This window comes from Electrona antarctica (genome assembly GCF_951216825.1).
Source record: "Electrona antarctica genome assembly, chromosome: 3".
Taxonomy (NCBI): Eukaryota; Metazoa; Chordata; class Actinopteri; order Myctophiformes; family Myctophidae; genus Electrona; species Electrona antarctica.
The window spans coordinates 19,710,503-19,732,547 of NC_136808.1; the positions used below are offsets into that span (position 1 = coordinate 19,710,503).

Consider the following 22,045-nt stretch of genomic DNA (forward strand, 5'->3'; position numbering starts at 1 on the left):
CTCTAGTGTAGTTCCAGAGAACATGATAATCTGATCTCATCCCTATAATGCTTCCTCACATCTGCATCTACTAAAAGCTCGGCCAGACTCCACTCGATCCGGTCTTGCGAAAAAATTAAATAAATAATAATCTTAGAACCTTGGCAGAGTACTTATGAATAGTCTGTGGAAGTGTGGAGGCAAGTGGAGTGCTGGTAAGCTTGGCTCTGGCAACCAGACACCACGTCGTCAACCCTATTCTGGTAGTGGGATTTTAGTAGCAGGCACAGGCCGTGGTCACGGCTGTCTTCTGGCCTTTCCTGTGACTTGTTTCTTCCCGGCTGACCGCCTCCGAGTCCGAAGCCCAGAGGAGAGGCAGGGAGAACAGCACGATGATGGCCAGATTCAGCAACAACGACAACAATATTACCACCAGTGTGTTGGCGAAGTTCACGGGCAGCGAGTGCGCGAGGAGCCAGGTGCGTCGTGTGGCCATGTCCAGCTCGATGGCCTTCATCTGGAAATGAGTCCCCATGATACCACACACATGGAACAGTTGATGGCTGTGACCTGCAGGGGGCAGCAAAGCGTGTGTAAAGGACAACTGTTTAAAACATCAAGTACATTTAATTTACTCAAGTACTGTAGGCTACTGTACTGTACTACTTCTTTTCTCTCTTTAAAAAAAATACTTCTACTTCTACTCCACTAGATCTCAGAGGAAAATATTGTACTTGTACTTTTATTCCACTGCAATTATTTGAAAACGTAGTTACTTACTGATTATTATTACAAAACACAAAGTAACCACTTCAGCCCTATGTACATTTCAGCCATTTAAAAATAGCAGCTCTACAAGCTCACAATATTGTAGATCTGCTATTTTCATTATTTTTAATACATTACATAGTTGATTTATTGATTTTATTAACAGTTTGAAGAGTAAGCACATAGTTCATATGATAACTGGTGAACGGAACATCCTGCTTAATGAGTAGGCCTACTTTCGGTACTGTAAGGCCCGACTCACACCTTTCGATCTAGCATACAACATTGATGCATGCTAGATGTAAGTGTCATGGCCGCCCCAATGCATTTCCAATGGAAGTCACATGGTTTGATACAACATTTTGGACTACAAGCTGTTGTATGGCTTTCGGCTGTGTTTCGACTGCCCCCCTCCCCCTCATACAACACAAATGTTGTGTCAAACAATGTGACTCCCATTGGAAATGCATTGCGAGCTTGCATCAGCTATACATCTCATACAACAAGCATACATCAATCTGTTGCGACTGTGTGAGTCGCCCCTAAGTATACGAATTCTGGACTTTTACTTGCAACAGAGTATTTCTACTCAAGTAATGCATGTGATTACGCTTTCCACCGCATCAAGAAGTTACATGTTAAGTTTTAATACGATTGGAAAATCATTTATTTGTATTTGCTGTTGATTTATAGTTAACACTAAAGTAGTCGTGAATAAGAAAGTGGGTATGAACTGTGACCTGCAATAAGTGATATGTAAAAGTAAATGATCACTGACTGTATTTACACAACAGTAAATCTTTATTCATGAAAGGAATTAGTTCATTTGTACTATTATCCTTTCATAAGATAGCCTCTGAGACTTAATATTATATCATTTGAATGTAGGTGTTATAGGTGTTAATTATGGTATGATAATAATAATGATGATGATGATGATGATGATGATGATGATGATAATTATTATTATTATCCTTATTATTATTATTATTATTAGGGCGAGGTCGCTTCTCGCCCTCAGGCGTCTTAATGTTATTATTATCTAACTAACTATAAATGCATCTGTACGTCTGTACGTCTGTAATCCATGTAACTCGAGAACCGTTCGCCCCACCGACTTAAAATTCGTCACACGCGTTCCACCCCACCACAGGGGTTGCAGTGCTCGCTGTCGAGTCGGTCGGACCCACGGTTGTCCAGAACAGACCCAAAAAAGCTTCTGCCCGGGCTCTGGACAGGGCCCCTGCCCAATGTCCATATATGGAGTTGGCCTGTTCTGACATCATTCTGACTGCCTAGACTCCATATTTGGGCATGCCTGACAAAGAACTCCATATATGGGCATAAAGGGACAAATTACATAAAAGAAAAAACAAAGCAAAACAAATTTCAGTGCAAGCTGACAATAAAGTTGTATCGTATCGTATCGTATCGTATCGTATCGTATCGTATCGTGGTGGGGCATGCATTTCCAACATGTATCGTTCCAAGTAGGCCAGTGCCCAACGGGCACCGCTGTAGAGGCTCCAATGGGCACCGCTCTAGTTATTTTAACTATCCAAAGACTGTCTGTTACACTCATACACTGGGGTCATCGACTGCCAAACACATACAGTAAAAGAGCTAGCCCTACATTACCATTACATGTCTGTAACAACGAGATGGTACAAATAGAAACAAATGGACCTGTTCCATTTGTACACTCTCAGAGTTATGGGGTCCTTGAAAAATATAAAGGAAGAAAAAAAAACTTTGAGAACCACTGTCCTAGTGGATTCATACTGTGCCGTAGTGTTGTAGTAAATCAGTGTCATACATATTCTGAAGAAAACATGGAGACTGACATTCAGTAATTGGGTCTTCTGATCAAAATTAGAACATTATAATGGTTGGTGTGTTGCCACGGACAAGGACAAGTCTTGCCACGGATACATTTGTCTATGTACAATTTAAAGTCAAAGTCGTACGATTTGTCACACACGTTACCGCAGTGAAATTTGTTCTCCGCATTTGACCCATCTCTTGGAGCGGTGAGCCGCAGCCAAGGAGCGGTGAGCTGCAGCCGTGCCACGCTCGGGAATCATTTTATTAGTTGATTTGATATTGATGAGCTGCTCATAAAATATATACTATTGTCACAGTTCTCACTTACCTATGTAGTCAAAGCTACCAGGGGCCAGCCGCTCAGGTAGGTGTGTAGCAAACAGAAAGCTGGTGAGGACGGCCAGGGAAATGTGGTAGCAATGCTGCATGTTGCTGTCAGTGTCACCCACACACATGAAGACCTGCCAAAACAGACACGCATTGTGAGCTTGTAGATTTGCTATTTTCAGCATGGAAGCAATTACCAAATGTAAAATCTGCCATTACGACACCATCAAGGCACGGCCAACATACATTTCTGTCGACAAAATTTATCAACTGTAAATTTAGTCGACTAAAATCTTATGATATTTAGTCAACCAAAAGTAGACTAAAACCATAACATTTCAGGTGACTAAAATATGACTATAACTAAATAAAATTTGCTGTCAAAATTAACACTGCTTATTGCATGCTCATTGCATTGGAGGGAGGTAGAGGGGCATCATGCCTCCTCCTGCTAGAGATCTGTGCTCCACCTGGTAGTAGTGGTGGTCTTACCCGATAGAACAGAGGAATGCTGTCAAACAGGTAGGGGTAAGCAAACGCCACAACGCGGAGAGCCTTTCCAAACTTTGGACTCTGGCACTCTGGGAATCTGTTATATAACAAAAGGAACTATTATTATCCTCCACATGTATAGTATAAAATGCTCATCTCAGAATCTAACCAAAGAAACGATACACAAACCAAACTAACTCAAACAATGCTGGTTAAGTGTCTCTGGCATTGTCAAAGTATTTCTGTGACATACATTTGTGACATTTTCAATATGTTAATTTTGGGTTCCTTACTTTGATTTTGATCTAAAAACCAAAATCGGTTTTGTCACACATGGTACAGTTCTTGTTTATTATCGTGCTCAGATTCATACTCAGAATGTACTGATACAGTTTGTGTTTGTTGTTATAAATTTGTGGCCAATTATCTCACATCTTCTGTCAGTGGTGCACAACCTTTTCAGGCCGCCGAACCCCCCCCCCCCCCCCCACATGAGGGGAAGGTCCCGACCCCACAGGTTGAGAACTATAGGTTACGAAGGTAACCCTGGTTAATTAAATAAACAAGCGAGGAAGCTCGCTATGAAGATTGCGTCTTCTGACGTGATCACAGAAGCATTCTAATACACTCACAGGCAATCCATTGGCTGGGTCTGGGACTAAGGTGCACCTTGACCACCCCCCCAGGTAAAGGTGATAAAGGTGCCAATAAACCAATTAGTCCCCACTTCAAACATGTGGAACCTTCTCATGAGGCATTGCCTACAAGAAGGGCGTTTTGGCGAGCTTCCTCGCTTGTTTATTTAATTAACCAGGGTTACCTTCGTAACCTATAGTTAATTTAAACTAAACTGCACGAGGAAGCTCGCTATGAAGACCCGATACACTCCCTTCTTGCCACCACAAAGTCTAGACTCACGGGTCCCGACCTCTGCCTGTAGGGTGACGGGAGCGAAAAACCACCCGGCTCAAAAAGCCGGCGGAAAAAGGAAGGAACCTCGGACCCAGGGCCACTCCACTCAGAGGCCCGACAGATCCAAACCTTACTTTGAAGCCACGCTGAGGACAGCATGCGCCACTGGCGCAGCCGTCACATCCAATCTGTAAAAATTGGCAAACGTCGAGGAGGATGCCCAGCTCGCAGCCGTACACACCTCCTGGATAGACACCCCCCTGGAGAGAGCCCAGGACGTCGCCATACCCCTCGTGGAGTGCGCCTTCACCCTTATGGGAGGCTGCAAACCCCTGGCCGAGTAAGATCGTTCTATGGCTTCCACTATCCATTGTGAGATCCTCACCTTGGATACTGCCTTCCCCAAGGTCTTGGGGGCCCAGGACACAAACAACTGAGTTGTCTTCCTGTGTGCCGCCGTCCTGTCCATGTAAGTTCGTAAAACCCGTACAGGACACAGAGTATGCCTCCTCTCATCCTCTGCCGAGGAAAAAGGAGGAGGACAGAATTCCACCAGGTCCACCGGTATACAGGTGGTCAACTGGTTCTTAGGCACAAAAGCCGGGTTGGTCGTAATGACCACCCTCGTCCTGTCCACGGAAAAACGTGTGCACTCCTCGCTCACTGAAAAAGCGTGAATGTCACCGACCCGTTTAGCAGTCACCAACGCCAGCAGTAGCGCCGTTTTCAACGACAAAAACTGCAGCCTCACTGACGCCAATGGCTCGAATGGCGGTCGAGACAAGGAGTCCAAAACCAGCGCGAGGTCCCACGAAGGAACCATAGACTTCGGTACCTGGAGGAGGCGCATCGCACCAGCCATATACCGACGCACTAGAGGGTGCACCCAGACAGTGCCATTCCCGAATCCAACATGGCAGGCCGAAATAGCCGCCAGGTAGACCTTCAGGGAGTTGTAAGACAGGCCCTTGTCCATCAGACTCTGAAGGAAAGACAGAATCACTTTCACAGATGCCTGAAAAGGCACCGCCTGCGTCTGTAGACACCATTTCTCAAACGCACGCCACCTCCCGTCGTAGGCCTCCCTGGTTGACCGAGCTCTCGCACTCTGTATAGTGTCGATGACACTCTGCGGCAGGCCTTCCGCGTCAAGGTTCATCCTCTCACGGGCCAAGCCCATAGATCCAGGTCTTCCGGCCGTGGATGGAAGATTTCCCCCTTCGCTTGCGTCAGCAGATCCCTGCGCAGCGGGAGCTGCCACGGATGGTCGTAGAGGAGAGGTGATATCTCCGACCTCCAAGAGCCCCACCCTGGAGCTATCAGTATTACCGCTAGGCCCTGGGTTCTCACTCTCTCCAGGACTGGAGATATCAGGGAAATGGGAGGGAACGCGTACAGCAGACTTCCGGGCCAGACGTGCGCTAGCGCGTCTAGGCCCAGAGACTCCTGTCCCGCTATGGAGAAGAACTCCGGGCATTTCGCGTTCTCCCCCGAGGCGAACAGGTCCACTTGTGGTCGGCCGAACCTGTCCCAGAGCTGAGCTGCCACCGCGTCGTGTAGGGACCAGTCCGCATAGTGGCACCTCCCTCTGGACAGAAGATCCGCTCCCCTGTTCAGTATCCCCGGGACGTGGGAGGCTCTGATCGACCTCAAATGTGTGTCGCACCACAGAGTCAGGTCTTGTGCTAGTGCATGCAGCAGGCGGGATCGCAGTCCCCCTTGCTTGTTGACGTAGCACATGGTCGTCGTATTGTCCGTCCTGACCAGGACGTGACAATCCTTGATGAGGGGTTCGAAGTGTCGTACGGCTAACCATACTGCCATCAGCTCTAGATAGTTGATGTGGGCGGTCCTCAGTTCGTCGCCCCACACTCCCCTGGCAGTTCTGCCCTCGTGGGTGGCGCCCCACCCAGTCATACTGGCATCCGTAGTGATGATCTTCCTCGACACGACCAGACCCATGGACACTCCTTCGGAAAGAAATGACCTGTCTCTCCATGGATGCAGCGCCGATATACACTCCGTTTGGACTGTAACCAGGCGATGACGGCGATCGTTGGGCACCCTGAGTGAGAGCATCCACCTCTGAAAAGGTCTCATGTACAGTCTGCCTAACCGTAACACGGTTATAGCGGAAGCCATGAGTCCCGCCATTTTCTGGCACGTACGAAAAGGGACCCTGCGTCCCACCTGGAACGAGCTTGCGCACTTCAGAACGGAAGTCATTCTGTCCTGTGACAGCCGAGCCGTGAGGGAGACAGAGTTCAGTGTCAAACCTATGAAGTCTGTTGACCTCGCTGGTATGAGCACGCTCTTTTCGTAGTTCAGACTGAAACCCAGAGACTGCAGGTGACTCACTACCCAGCTGGTGTGGAGTCGTGCCTCGCTTTCCGACTGCGCAAGCAGGAGCCAGTCGTCGATATAGCTCGCTATGCGAACTCCCCGTTGTCTCAAAGGGGCTATGGCCGCTTGAGTACACTTCACAAACACTCGGGGGCTCAAGGACATCCCGAAAGGGAGAACTAGGTATTCGTAAACCCGTCCTCCGAACCCGAACCGCAGGAACTTCCTGTGCGGCGGGTAAATCGGGACATGAAAATAGGCGTCCTTGAGGTCCACTGACGTGAACCAATCCCCTTTGCGTATCATGCGTAACAGTGCCGCATTTGTCAGCATCTTGAAACGAAAATCCTTCAGATATCGGTTGAGGGCTCGGAGGTCCAGAATAGGACGCATCCCCCCCCCCTTTTTCTTTACCAGAAAATACCGACTGTAGAAACCGTTTAGGCTCTGATCTGGAGGTACTTCCTGAATGGCATTCTTGGCCAGCAGGGAAATTATTTCGTTTCGCAAAATGACGGCTGCCTGTCCGCTTGCCTGAGAGAATATTATCTTCTCGAATGTGGGTGGTTCTGCGGAGAACTGCAGCTTGTAGCCTTTTCTCACGGTGTCCACCACCCAGGTGTGTGCGCCGCACTCTATCCATTTTGAAACGCACCGCGTCAGAGGATTTATTGTCAGCCCTACTCTTTTTTGAGTTAGAGTGGGTGCCTCCCGCGGCAGGCATTGTGTTACCTTGGTTAACACTGGCACCATGTTCAGCCGTGGTAAAACGGCGCCCCCTAGCGACGGGGCCATCAAACTGGCATGGTGCTTGTGCCTTTTTGCAGCGCTCTGATGCGCTGTCAAAATATCTGCGTTTCGTCCCACTGCCGCGGGTCGTTTCATTGACCTGCGTGGCAGTGGGCTCATACCCCGTGTGTTCTGGCAAGGATTCAAACATTTTGTTCCACACAACATTTTTATTTGAATCAGGGAGGGGGACAGGGGAGGTACAGTATGCAACGACATTTTTTTCGCAAAAATCGGTGCAACAACGCTCATTCTGTCGTCCGGTGCCCTCTGCGCTAGTGGCGTAAAGCCCGAGGCTACTACGCCGCCAGCGTAAGCTCTTCCCAGAACGTGGGGGCGGAGGGAGACGGATTGCATCAACGTCTCCCCGAGGCTCGGCGCAATGTCATTTACGCTGCTGCTTGTTGTTGTTGTGCGCGTGGCGTTGACGCTTCCGTCCCGCCGCCGCGGAAGGAGGCTGACCGTGAGGCCCGGTGTCCTTCTTGCGATCCTGCTGTGACTGTTGTCGGTGTTGGTACTGGCCTCCCGAAGCAGAGGGGGCTCTGGCAGCCGCTGGAGCCTTGAAAGGAGGCCTGGAGCCGCGCTCCCTCTCGTTGTCCCTCCGGTTCATAGAGCGGCCGTACGAGGATCTATTTCTTTTGTTACCTGGCGGAGGCTTTTTCTCCGTCGGCATGAAAGCCTGCGCCGCCTGCTTCTTTTTCTCTCTGTCTTCGTGTCTGGCCGTGAGATCGGCCACCGTGCCAGAGAAAAGATTGTCTTGCAGGATGGGTTGGTCCAGGAGAGAGGCTCTCTCTTTGGTCTCGGAGTGGTTTAGCCATCTAGCCCGTTCTAGTACCACTAGAGTAGCCATTGCCTTTCCCGTCATCTCCGTGTTGTACCTTGTCAGCGCGAGCGCCTCTTTATGGAGCCTCCGTAGCTCGTAGAGCTGCTCCAGATTCAATGCCTCTCCCGATGTTTTGAAAATGTGGGAGACAGAGCCCTGGAGTAGTGTGATGGCGTTAATGGCCTTCACGGAGCCCGTAAGCGTCGCGTACGCCTTCTTCACCATTGTGGACATGTCGTTTTCCTGTGTGAGAGCGAATTTCGGCTCCTTCGGTGGGGCGACTTCGGGGACATGTAGGAGATGAGAAGCCAGGAATCTGTCCATCTCGGGCAGAGATTCCAGACCCACTTTCTTCATGGCGACACAATCAAGCTCTTTCTTATGTGTGGGTAGGAAGGAGTGGGTGTAGGGGTGCTCCCAGGATTCACCGAGCGCCCCCGTGAAACCCTTAGCCAAGGGTAGGATCTGTTTGGCTCGGGGAGCGTCCGGATCCTTACCGAAATCATCCCAGGCCGTGTCCGTCGCAGCCGCCGCCGGAGTAGCTTCAGCTGGCCACGTTAGACCGCTGCGTTCAGTAGCCCTCTTGAAGACATCAATCAGCTCTGACTTGTCCATCTCGAGGACGACTCGGGACCGAGCAGGGGCTCGGTTCTGAACATCGGTCTGGGGTGCCGTGTCAGGCACCGCCGTGCTCTGTGGCTCGGTTACATCCGGAGCTGTTGTAGCCAGAGCCTCAGTCCCAGCCCGGGGCTCGGGCTCAGTCCGGGCCGCCGTCTGAGGCTGCATTCCTGCGATGAGAGTGGCTCTGAGGCGTCCCTCAGACTCAGATTCTGACTCACTCTCAGAAGAGCCCTCAGAGTAGGAAGAAGAGGAGCTACCGCTGGAGCTCTGGCTCTGATCTCCCTCCGAGGACTGTTCTTCATCGCCGGCGTGTTGCTCGACGGGGGAAGGACGATCTGTGCGCCTCGTACGTTGGCGAGGCGGGGAGTGCGGGATTTCGGCAGCCGCTGGAGCCGTAACCTCGTCAGCCAGAGCTTTCCTAGCTGCTTGTTTGGCTTTCTTAACCGCCCGCTTCGCGCGGGAAGTAGACGGTAGGTCGGCATAATCACCCTCAGAGTAACGAGCGGGGTCCAATGCGTCCCGTCTCTCCTCCGCCAATTGATCGGCCACCTCTCGGTCGTCTGCCGGTTCTGGTTGTCGGATGGCTCCGTCGAAGAACTGCTTAGCACGCACTAGCCTGCGGGTTATGATGCGTGCGTCGACGCCGTCACACAGGGAGCAGGCACCCGGGTTATGAACGGCGTCGAAAGCGTGCTGCAGGCCCAAACAACGGACACAGTCCTCGTGTTTGTCCTCGCCGGCCATCCAGTTGGAGCATGTCTCACAGTGCTTCTGCAGCACCGCGGGCTTATCGTTAGCCTTGCGACGTTGGTTTCTGCTCTTCCCCGACATCACTGCTTTGGCGTTCTGCAGGCCGTTAGCAGGAGTAGTACAAGGGGAGGGTAGCTTAGCGGGATGCTAACAATAGCTAACACCGGGCGTCCTTTTGCAGGAACCACGCTAAGTTGTTATTAGCTTAGCTTCAGCAGGCTTGTGGCTAGTCAGGGCCGTGTGCTGGCCGTCCAACTAGTAGCCAGCGTAGCTGTAGCTAGTAGCTAGCCTAGCTGTCACTAGAATATAGTGTAGCTGTAGCTGCTAGATTTATAATCAGGGCCGTTTGCTGGCCGTCCGATTAACAATAGAATTTTATAGTGCAAGGAAATTCTTAACCCCAAAGTCATGAACTCACCAGTGGTGCAGTTTGTGGAACCAGAATTCGCTCCTGTCCTAGTAAACTCAAACACACTGAAATCAAGACTTTGTAGCAATGCATGTGATCTTCATGAGAAGTTACACAGAAGTGGGGACTAATTGGTTTATTGGCACCTTTATCACCTTTACCTGGGGGGGTGGTCAAGGTGCACCTTAGTCCCAGACCCAGCCAATGGATTGCCTGTGAGTGTATTAGAATGCTTCTGTGATCACGTCAGAAGACGCAATCTTCATAGCGAGCTTCCTCGTGCAGTTTAGTTTAAATTAACCACTGTTCCAAGTGAGCCAACATGTGTCTTATTCTTATTGTTGCTCATAACAAGATGGAGTTATCATCACTCTGAGAATCACACAACCAGTTCTAGGAATCTGTGACGCACAACATTTTCAAACACAGCCAGACACTTCTAACAGATTAGCTGGATGAAAACATGATTTACAGTTCTCCAATTGATATACAGTAGTTCATATAGGTTGCTACTGTATATAATGTATCATATATTTACTGTTCTCCATTTCAGTCCTTAGATAAAATATGCCCAGCTGAAACCACCCGAAAGTTCATTATGTTTTAGGGTGGGTCTCTTTGTTCAAGGTTGGGTGAGATCCACTCCACTGACAAGCAAGTTGCTCAATAACTGCCACAAAGAATAAATCCTTATTTAATGAAATACAAGATAAGTTCTATGTGCAATCACATATCACTTTCTGAAGAGGATGGATAAGGGCTCATTTTGCAGTACAACTGTGTTGCTCAGCGAATATGGTGATAATATATGTGTGTGATAGTATATCTGTTTTCTTCAACATTTCTTAGTAGTACAACTATTCCAAGCAACTGGAGAAACAATGTTGGAACCAGTGTTTTATTTTTGTATTTTTTTACCTTTTGATGATGAAATGGTCATATTGTAGGAATGGTAAGCCTAGCCTTAACAGAGACAGATGGGAGGAAAAGTTATTAAAGCATCATCAAACGTTACCAAAACAATAAGAAAGTACATGCAAGAGATGACGCACATTGTGCAGTGGTGGGAAAAGTACTCACAGTTTTTAACAGTATCAGTATTGATAGATTGATAGTATAAAAGTATCAATATAATGCAATGTAGAAATACTCTGTTACAAGTAAAAGGCCGGTATTCAAAATTTACTTGAGTAAAAAGTACAAAAGTATTGCATAAGTTTTGTTATAAAAATATGTTGTGTGTCGCATCGATCTTGTAGATCGTCTATTTTCAAATGACCGGAATGTATAGGGCTGAAGTGGGTAATGTTTGTTTTGTGTATGTTTTCATAATAATAATCAAAATCTACAAACTAACTAGTAACTAGTAACTTTTCAAATAATTATAGTGGAGTAGAGATATAATATTTGCCTCTGAGATGTATTGAGGAGTAGAAGTAGAAGTACTGAGAATTAGAAATACTCCAATAAACTAAACACTAAAGGAGTATTGCACCCACATTTCATTGTTTCTGTCACATTCCTTAGCCAATAATTTGAATAATTTGATAATTTGTTCTCTATGGAGACACAAATAGTCTCCTTTGTGTCTCCATAGTGAACCAGTGCTGGTGTGAAATGGACTGAGTAGTGTCCGCACCTGGAGTAGCAGGCCATGGCGGTGCAGAGCAGTGTGTTGAGGACTGCTATGGGGACGTAGAGATGGTGGAACGTGCTGTTAAGCCACCTGTCAGGGAAGACGTACGCTGAGTAGGCAACCGCTGACCCTGAGCATGACAAGGAATTCACAAACATTTAGATTGTGGAAGCGTACAGCAAGCAAGGTTCGGTAAGGCTTAACTCATACTGTCACACTATAAGTCCCTGTCATAGCTTTGGTTTTCTGTTTGACAAAGCTAATAGCAGGCTCAGGCTGTAATGTGCTGAACCCTACACATACATGGGGGCCATACGTTAGTCCGACGTACCAATAGTCCGACATACGTGGCCGGTTAAGACTCACTCCTGGCTCCGGCATACGTGGCTGGTTAAGACTCACTCTTGGCTATGTGGCCGGCTAAGATCGACTCACCCATGGCTTCCGCGTTAGGGTTTGGGGTGTCATACTATTGCCTGTCGGACTGTTGGGACGTCGGACCAAAGATATGCACGCGCACATACATACGTATGTAAGCTAACATAGCAGGCTGTAGTGTGCTGAAGCCTGCACATACGAACGTATGTAAGGTAACATAGTAGCAGGCTGTAGTGTGCTGAACACTGCACATGCATACGTACATACCCAGGCTGTAGAAACTCAGGGCACCGTAATCGAAGAAGAAGCAGATGTGTCGTGCACGCGGCGACATGGTGCTGAAGGTGTGGGCACAGCTGGAGGCCAGCGGGTACACGCAACACGCCAGGAGGAACACCAAGAAGGGCCAGGTGAAAGAGTCCTGCCACGCTGTCTGCATCAGTACCACCGTTAGCAGCTTCCATAGGAAGTACCTGAGAGGAAATATAAGCAACATCTGTATGAAAGTAATAACCTATATGTTTGTTTACCCAGGGTATCATACAGATACCCTGGGTAACCTGAATGTTTGTTTACCCAGGGTATCATACAGATACCCTGGGTAACCTAAATGTTTGTTTACCCAGGGTATCATACAGATACCCTGGGTAACCTATATGTTAGTTTACCCAGGGTATCATACAGATACCCTGGGTAACCTATATGTTAGTTTACCCAGGGTATCATACAGATACCCTGGGTAACCTATATGTTAGTTTACCCAGGGTATCATACAGATACCCTGGGTAACCTAATGTTTGTTTTTACCCAGGGTATCATACAGATACCCTGGGTAACCTATATGTTTGTTTACCCAGGGTATCATACAGATACCCTGGGTAAACAAACATAGGTTATTACTTTCATGTTATGACTCAATCAGAAATGTATATCATTTGTTGCACGTCAAATGGCAAACAATAATTTAAGTCGACAAAATCAACCATAGATTTAGTCGACTAAAAGTAGACCAAAACTAAAACATTTCAGACTAAAATATGACTAAAACTAAATTAAAATGTACTAAAAATTAACACTGGATGGTAGGCTGCATAGTGTTTTGCGTGTGCAAATAACAACTATCAGATGTTATCGGGTAGCTCAGGCCTACCAGGTGTGTATGAATATAATGGACAGTGTTTCCATAACTCAGTCAGCGCGCCTCATTAACAAAGCGACCGTAATGTGTGAGTTTCCCCATCGTAGTAGACTAATTGAGGCAACACATCAGAGAATGTTAAGCAGAGACTAGCTCATTAGTGTCTGTCTGCAGGCACACAATTCCACACCTGCAGGTCCCAGGACACACACACCCTCATGCATACACATTCACCTACACACGCCCTGATACTCACGCACACACACACACCCTCTCCCTGGGACTGTTCTGTCAAAACAACCATCATCTCAGTGGGGACTCTGGGGAGGACTGACTGATCACTAACCTGACACTAACACACTCCCCATTCTCAGAAACAAGCGGTAAGAAGAATGCAGTCTTTCGAGGGAACTTACATAAAGTACATATCTATAAGAATGAAACATGCAATTATGGAATTATGAATGATGGGTGTGCTCTGTAGAGACAGTGTCACACACACAAACACATGCGTGCGCACGCACGCTTTCTTTGTCTCAATCACAGTCTATAATTGTCTGTCTCTATTCAACCTTTTATCTATTTTATCAATAACTTAACTTAATTTAATTCTAAAGGTTGAAATGCGTAATTGTTGTTTTTTAACCAAGTATACTCCCTCTTTTAGCCTGAAGTTCTGAGTCCCTTTAGCCCCTTAGGTTATGAATGATTTCTGACCTCAGACCAGAGTAAAGTGACCCGTAACGAATGGTTCAATGAGTGTGTACGTGTTGTAATACTAGAGAGCTTTTAGTCCTGAGGGCTTGTTGTTGCACACAAGAGGCCTCTGAGAACAAAGCATGTGAATCTATAGACGAATCCATGGAGCAGTGCCCTGTAGGTCAGCAGGTGTAGCAAATTTGAGGCAGGTGCGCTTAATGGTATGCCCCAGAGCACCCTTCTGTGGATTTATCTATCCTTATCAGACGACGTCACACTGATAAGAAACAGCATGCGCGCGCATAAAGGCAGCAGAAGAACACCACCTCTCATAAGATGCAATGGAAAAGTTCTAACTGCACTCACGTGTAAAAAATGCCCCATCAAACTTTCAGATGCTGTTTTTCTCCCAGTGTGGAGGAGAATGATTAGGATTTTTATTGTTTGTTTGATTGATTGATTGATTGAAGAATTTATTAACAGTTTGCAGAATTACAGTACATTTCAAGCACAAACTCAATACAAAGGCTGTTAACTGTGAGTGGACGACCCAATTAAGCATTACACTTGTTTCCAACAGGGTCCACCATGTTCAAATCATCAAAACATTTAGAGACGTACAAATAGACACTTCTATAGACAGAACAGGAATTCATCAAAAAGGAGGTAAAAAGGGAAAAGAAATATATACAGTGAGGGGAAAAAAGGGGGGGCGGGGGGGGATTCAGATTTTACGGGGGCCAGTTTCGAATTGCAGCCATCCGTAGGTGCCCTTTGAGAGCGGTTTTGAAGGAGTCAAGGGATTCGCATGTCTTAATGACAGTTGGTAGGGCGTTCCACATTTTGGTGGCATAGGAGCGAAATCTCTCGCCCTTGAAATATATAATCCTTGGTTTCTGTTGTGTTTGAACAATAACAGCAATTCAAAACAGTTGTCCTCAAAACCACAGAACGGGAGGTGCGCTCATGAACAACACGGCAGCAGAGCCTGTTTGCGCACGGCTGCACGCGCACCTGCAGTCCATCAAGTATAATTTATGCTTCGTCCCGCGATGGTGTCGCGCACACAGACCTCTACGCTCACAACAGTCGCATCTGCGATGCGATGTGAGATTGTATCAGCTGTTCTCTGTGCGCGATACTGTTGGGCCTTGAAGTATAAATGTATCCTAGGGTGCACCTCACTAGCCAACTCACAAGAGGAGGTTGAATGGACTGAAACCAGCGCTCCCCAAAACAACAGGTTTGGAGATCTGTCTGAATTTGATTACATGAAACAGTCACCCGTGCGCCCAGTCCCAATGTTTGTAAACAAATAATTGGTCTGTAGGAGATCTACACATTTAGTCCCCCTGGGTGTTGTGCTCTCATTCCAAACAAATCATGAAAGTGTGCTTAAGGATGTAAACAATTTTTTTTTTTAAATGCATTTTTGTGCAACAAACACCGTTATATAATGAACTATGATAATCAGACTAATCAATTTAGTCCATTGCATTAAAACAAATCAATTAAAATTATTAATAATATTTGTATTTTAAATATATTTTTTAATGTTGATTCATTGACACAAATTACATACAACCTGAAGGTTGAAGTATATAAACTAAGATTGTTTGACCATAATATGATCATTCATCACAGTGACTATTAATAGAAATACCACAAGCTCAATGATATTGACTCATACAATAATCACATAATATTAATATCATGCATGATCTCCTGCTCTGAGGATGTGCAGAGAGGTGGATATGAGAAACTGGTTCGTTCACATGCCAGTGAGGTACGTGCCAGTCTGCCAGAGAACATAATTGCATCGCTGGAGTCAAGTCAAGGTAGTTGCTGCCTGAACCCTAATTATGCAAGCTTTTCATGTTTCAAAGGTTTCCTCCCACGTGACACTGGACAGAGGGATACTCTCCATCAGATACTTAAACAGAGATGTATGTGAAAACATGAGATATCTACATCACCTGCAGTTCAGAAAGAATCACTACTGAGAACTAGGCCTTCTTGAATCACAACACAAGCAGGAAGAAAGGGCCCTGGATGGAGTCTACACAAGATCAATGGCACAATAGGTGTCACATGGACGGACCACATCAGAAATGTGGTCCTCTACGAGTCTACGGCAGTGGTTCACAACCTTTTGGAGGCATGGCAGTGGTTATGGGGTAGAGTGGACGGCTGACGCTAGAGCAACCGGATAGCCTAAGAACCGTGAGGTTCCCAGTGCGATCCCAGGCTCGCCCAGAACAAGTGTCAAAGTGTCCCCCCAAATATTTGAACCGGGGAACCCCCAATATAATCATATTTGAACTGGGGACCCCCCAAAATAATCATCTGGGAACTTACTCCCCACCCTGACAAGCACTTGGAATGTATTTAATTTGACTCTGTTCCACAGGTATTGTAAAAAATAACTATTTTCACACAGTTTAATAATAATTAATTGCATTTTTATAGCGCTTTTCCAAGTGCTCAAAGCGCTTTACAATGGTTCATTCATTCATACGTTGGGAGGTGAAGCGGCGAACAGTCGACGCCAGCGTCCTCACTTCCCACATTCACACACCAATGGTGGCGAGCTCACACCGACCGACTCATTGGAGGCAATGTAGGGTTCAGTGTCTTGCCCAAGGACACTTCGACATGTGGACAGGAGGAGCCGGGATTCGAACCGCTGACCCAGGGATCATTGGACGACCTGCTCTACCTCCTGAGCCACAGCCGCCTCTTTTTTTTGCCTCTTTCTTATATTATTTGACAGTTTGGCCAATGTTCGAACAGATGTTATAGTAAAGTTTGTTGATTTGATGCAGTATGGTCTTCTTTCTTTCTTTCTTTCCCCCCTCCAAAAAAAAACTCTGCTCTATGGGGACCTACCACGGGTCACAGATCCAGTTAAGAGAAAAGGATGTGGCTGGAAGTGCACTGTGTCAGGCACCCAGAACAAGTGGCAAGCAAACTGACACTCAGGATGAAGACACGTAGATGCACTGCGGTGAGACAGCGGAGTTAACAACACTGTAGCGCTCTAGACTCTGATGTTAGACAGGAGAGTGTTGAGGTAGTTAACAACACCGTAGAGCTCTAGACTCTGATGTTAGACAGGAGAGTGTGGAGGTAGTTAACAACACCGTAGAGCTCTAGACTCTGATGTTAGACAGGAGAGTGTTGAGGTAGTTAACAACACCGTAGAGCTCTAGACTCTGATGTTAGACAGGAGAGTGTTGAGGTAGTTAACAACACTGTAGAGCTCTAGACTCTGATGTTAGACAGGAGAGTGTGGAGGTAGTTAACAACACTGTAGAGCTCTATAGACTCTGATGTTAGACAGGAGAGTGTGGAGGTAGTTAACAACACCGTAGAGCTCTAGGGCCCTATTAAGCAAGTGGAATCTAATTACATATAATTTTACAGTTTTTAAGACGTGGGGGCGGGTGCAATGTCATATTACAATTATGGGCCAGGTAAGAAGCGCTTTCGACACCCCGTGGTGTGAGCAAAACGGCCTTGAATTAGTCATGGGAGTGTTTAAGGGAGTTTTGAGGCTTACCCAATGAACATGTCCGTACTATTCTCTTTACGACACCAGCTGATGATGCGCCCTTTTCGGCAAGTGGTATTACATTTCTGCAGACTGGCACCATAGACATGACATGACTTTGTCACATTTGGGTTAATTATTCATATTGCACTGCATGCTGTCACCTTTATGCCTCCAAAGAACAGATCCACAAGCTGTCACAGCCATGATGTGCATAGCTTGTAGGCCTATGTCTCTATTTTGTTAAGTAACTTGCAGTTTTCATTGGAAAGTCATTACAGCGGCGCAGCCATATGCTAAGGGAGGGAGATATACGCACATCGTCACTTAATTTGTTTCTGTTCTAAGCATGAAAAACAGCTGTAAAAATCTTTATTCTAGTTCATTTGATTCATAAATGAATAACTAAGACTTTGAAATGGCACCTACCTATACCTTTCAGATCGGAATGGAACTGCGAGTAGATACGCAGCATTGGCTGGCAAATTGGCAATCCATGCGTAATGTTCCCAGAATCGTCTAACCCCCGAACATACAAGTTCGTTTGATATTGTTTAATTCGATAAAAATAGAACCATGTACCATACAGCGAATGAAAGCAAGATTCCTAAGGAATATGGGGATTTTTACATTTTAAAAAACGGTTGAGAAATGAGAGAACCATGAGTGTTTATAATATCAAATATTATAAGAATAATATGAAAGACAAACGGGCTGTGAAGAGCTCAGCTCACCATCCCGACAAGGAGGAAATATAGCCTATAGTGCATGCACGTATATGCACTGACTGTTGCACACACGCTCTTTATTTGTTTCTATTGAAAAACACCAGTAAAATAACGTTTATTTTATTTTATTTCATTCGAGTCACGACGAAGGAATGAGTTGAAATGCCATACGTGCGCCATGCGTATTGCTGCGGCCCCAATGTTATGGTCTTCGCTCGTAGCATATTATTGAAGAAGAATTGAGTCGGGTGTGATACAGCGTATGAAAGCAAACCTCCCAATGAGTATGGAGATGTTTTAATTTCTAAAAAAGGTTGAGAAATGAGCGATATATGACCCTTTATAATCTCAACGAGAAAGCCAGAAAACTCGCTGTTGCCATGTGTCATAGAAACAAGTAAATAGGTCTATAAACATACTCCCAAAAGAATCGCATATAACAGGGGTCTACAACCTATTTTAAATGAAGTGCCATGTTTTTATTTTCTAGATAGTGAGTCTGCCATATCAAGATTCCTTTTAATGACACCACATTAAAATTTCCAGCATATTTTGATTGTCCACAAATATAAAGTTCTTCCTTCTTTTTACATATTTTCTTGCACATTGTTAGAATGATCATTATAAATATATATCCCCCTGCAGTCAGAGTTCATTGTTTTAATGAATGAATGTGATGCATTGTGAGCTGGTAGATCTGCTATTTTCAAAAGTAATATTTGAAAAAAGTGACAATTGTGGAATATTTTTGAAAAATGTTATTGAAACATTTAAAAACACAAATCTGTCATGGGGGTCACTGGCTTAGTTGGGCAAATGCATTAATCTGGGGGTCCTTGACATGGGAATGTCGCTGTGTGAGGATCACTGGTTTAAACAACATTAGGAGAAAAGCCCAAATAAGCACTTTAGAAACAAGAAAAGCAACCACAACTACCAATATTTACAAGCATCTTTGCAGAAAAAGAAGCCGCTTATAATAAACAGACATGGCAACACTCCAGCAGCACTCCAGAGCCGCTCAAGTGTAAAATGAAACAGTGCTTTTTGCTTTTAAGACGTGGTCAGACCCAGGCGGAATCGGTATGCGCTGAGTGTTTTTAGGTCAAGGGGCTTAATAGCAAATTAGCGCAAAGCGAAAATAATTAACATATGGACACTCCCCCAATGCTAAATTATGCAGGAACGTGGTATTCCATATGAGTGAGCGCTCACCACGGCTTCCATAATACGAAAAGGCGCAGAGCGAGGGCGAAATCTGTATTACCGCATGGGTTTTTCGTCTTGCTTAATAGGGCTCCTAGACTCTGATGTTAGACAGGAGAGTGTGGAGGTAGTTAACAACACCGTAGAGCTCTAGAACCTGATGTTAGATAGGAGAGTGTGGAGGTAGTTAACAACACCGTAGAGCTCTAGACTCTGATGTTAGACAGGAGAGTGTGGAGGTAGTTAACAACACCGTAGAGCTCTAGACTCTGATGTTAGACAGGAGAGTGTGGAGGTAGTTAACAACACCGTAGAGCTCTAGAACCTGATGTTAGATAGGAGAGTGTGGAGGTAGTTAACAACACCGTAGAGCTCTAGACTCTGATGTTAGACAGGAGAGTGTGGAGGTAGTTAACAACACCGTAGAGCTCTAGACTCTGATGTTAGACAGGAGTGTGGAGGTAGTTAACAACACCATAGAGCTCTAGACTCTGATGTTAGACAGGAGAGAGTGGAGGTAGTTAACAACACCGTAGAGCTCTAGACTCTGATGTTAGACAGGAGAGTGGAGGTAGTTAACAACACCATAGAGCTCTAGACTCTGATGTTAGACAGGAGAGAGTGGAGGTAGTTAACACTGAAGACTAGAGCCAGTTGGTGTTGGCCTGACCGCACTCATCTAGCAAATATTTAATGTATTATTCTAACTCTAATCATTTCCCGTCAGCTACGATATGACATTTAAACATGTGTGACGGACTGACCATGTAGGCAGGAAGTGGGTCCAGATGTTGAGAGTCTCATTGGTCATCTGGAAGAGGCTGAGGATGCAGTCCGTTGCTGAGCTGCAGGGGTGGCGGTACCCAGAGATGATAGAGTCCTCATGGAAGACCTGAGACAAGGTTTAAATTAAACACTAACAGGGTGGCTGTACCCAGAGGTGATGCTGTCCTCATGGAAGACCTGGGTTTAAATTAAACACTAACATGGAAGACCTGACTGAGACAAGAATGAACCACTTAAAACCGCATATGGTTGATGTCCAGTGGTGTAAAGTTACTCAAGTACTGTCCTTAAGTACAATTTTTAGTATTTCAAATATTCTATACTTTTACTCTAAAACATTTTTCCATTTGAAAATAGCCGATCTACAAGCTTTCGTGGCGCATTGTGAACTTGTAGATTGGCTATTTTCGAAAGATTTGTATACATTTGAAAACTTGGGATATTCTGTAGTACATTTTGAATTCCGGACTTGTACTTGTAACGAGAGTATTTCTACACTTAAGTAAAACAAGTGAGTACTTTATTCCACCACTGCAGTTCACATACACCAACTGCTTGGCATCCGCACCATAATTAATCACTTAAACCCTGCATGGTTGATGTCTTTTCTGTTTTCTTTTATTATTGGGTAAAGCTTTAGCTGAAAATAGCAGATCTACAGTACAGGCTCACAACATGACATGACACAACACATCACATTATGAGCTTGTAGATCTGATGCTGGGGATTAAGTCGTTAAACAGCTAAAAACGAATTAACGGGGGCTTCAGTTTTAGATGCTCAATGCATTTTTATAACTATCATTTTTGCCATCATATCATTAATTAATATCAGGTAGAGGAAAATGATGTATTTCTTTATTACTTTTTTTTTGTATTGATCTGAATTAAAGAAATATCCCAAATAGTATACAGTATTATCAACAACATAATTATAGTTATATCAACAATGGCTTTTCTTATGCTTCGAGAATATATCAGGACAGTGTTTTCTTTCAGTATCCATATTCCTTGATTGATTCACCTCTCTCAGAATCAGCATGTTAAATATCAGCATAGATTAGACGTAGTGAATTAGGAGAACTTACTTTGGGCACTTGGTTGATGGTGAGAACGCGTGGTAACCTGATAAGGAGCATTGTGATTCTATTCACAAGGTGTTGCTGGACTTGATTCACCGAAACATGAAGTGAGCTGAACTGAACTGTCACCTGGTCGGGAGAACCTCTCTGTCTTTATAAGCGTGTTGTTGCCATGCCATTTCAGAAGCTCCCGCCTCTTCTTCTTCAGCTCACCTATCCTCATCCAGCAAGAATATCCAGTCTACCTGGGACACACCCCACTAGCTCCGGCCCCTCCCATGGCCGCCTGTCTCCCTCTCCTACCTATGCTGTTACACAACAAACGCACACCTTTAAACCGTTACGACCGGGAAAGCATCTGTGTCATTTTAGATTTTAACCACCACCAACCATTATTTTATACATTGGCTATTCAAAAATATCAGATCTACAAGTGCATAGCTATTTTTGAAAGATTGTGAAAATGTGTGTAAATCTTTGAATATATAGATTTGTTTTGCTTCTGGAGGGGCTCCCTGGAACAAAATATTTTGAGATGGGGGGTGGGGGGGGGGGGGGGTCTGCGGCCAAATACATGTTGATGGGTCGTTGACATGAAAAGGTTTGAGAACCAGTGACATAGAAAAATATGAATGATATTTCAGATTTAGAAGACATTTTGTAGATGTGGGTCTAAATGGATTAATTCAAGCGTTCAAGTCCCAGAATTACATTACGCTGGAGATTTTGGTATGTGCACACTAGTGTATTTTGAGGCACAAACGCACACACACACACACACACACACACACACACACACACAC

At 45.5% G+C, this 22,045-nt stretch overlaps 1 protein-coding gene across 1 annotated transcript; it reads right to left on the bottom strand.

Annotated features, from left to right (window-relative positions):
• Positions 1-129: 129 nt before the first annotated feature.
• On the bottom strand, positions 130-21,337 carry LOC306920350 (membrane progestin receptor gamma-B-like). The gene is made up of 8 exons (XM_079497074.1): positions 21,249-21,337; positions 20,140-20,267; positions 12,319-12,524; positions 11,677-11,803; positions 10,956-11,000; positions 3,391-3,487; positions 2,900-3,032; positions 130-549 (listed from the first exon to the last, which is right to left on the bottom strand). The coding sequence occupies exons 1-8, from the start codon at positions 21,297-21,299 to the stop codon at positions 254-256; spliced, it is 1,083 nt and encodes a 360-aa protein (XP_079353200.1). The 5' UTR covers positions 21,300-21,337; the 3' UTR covers positions 130-253.
• Positions 21,338-22,045: the final 708 nt, after the last annotated feature.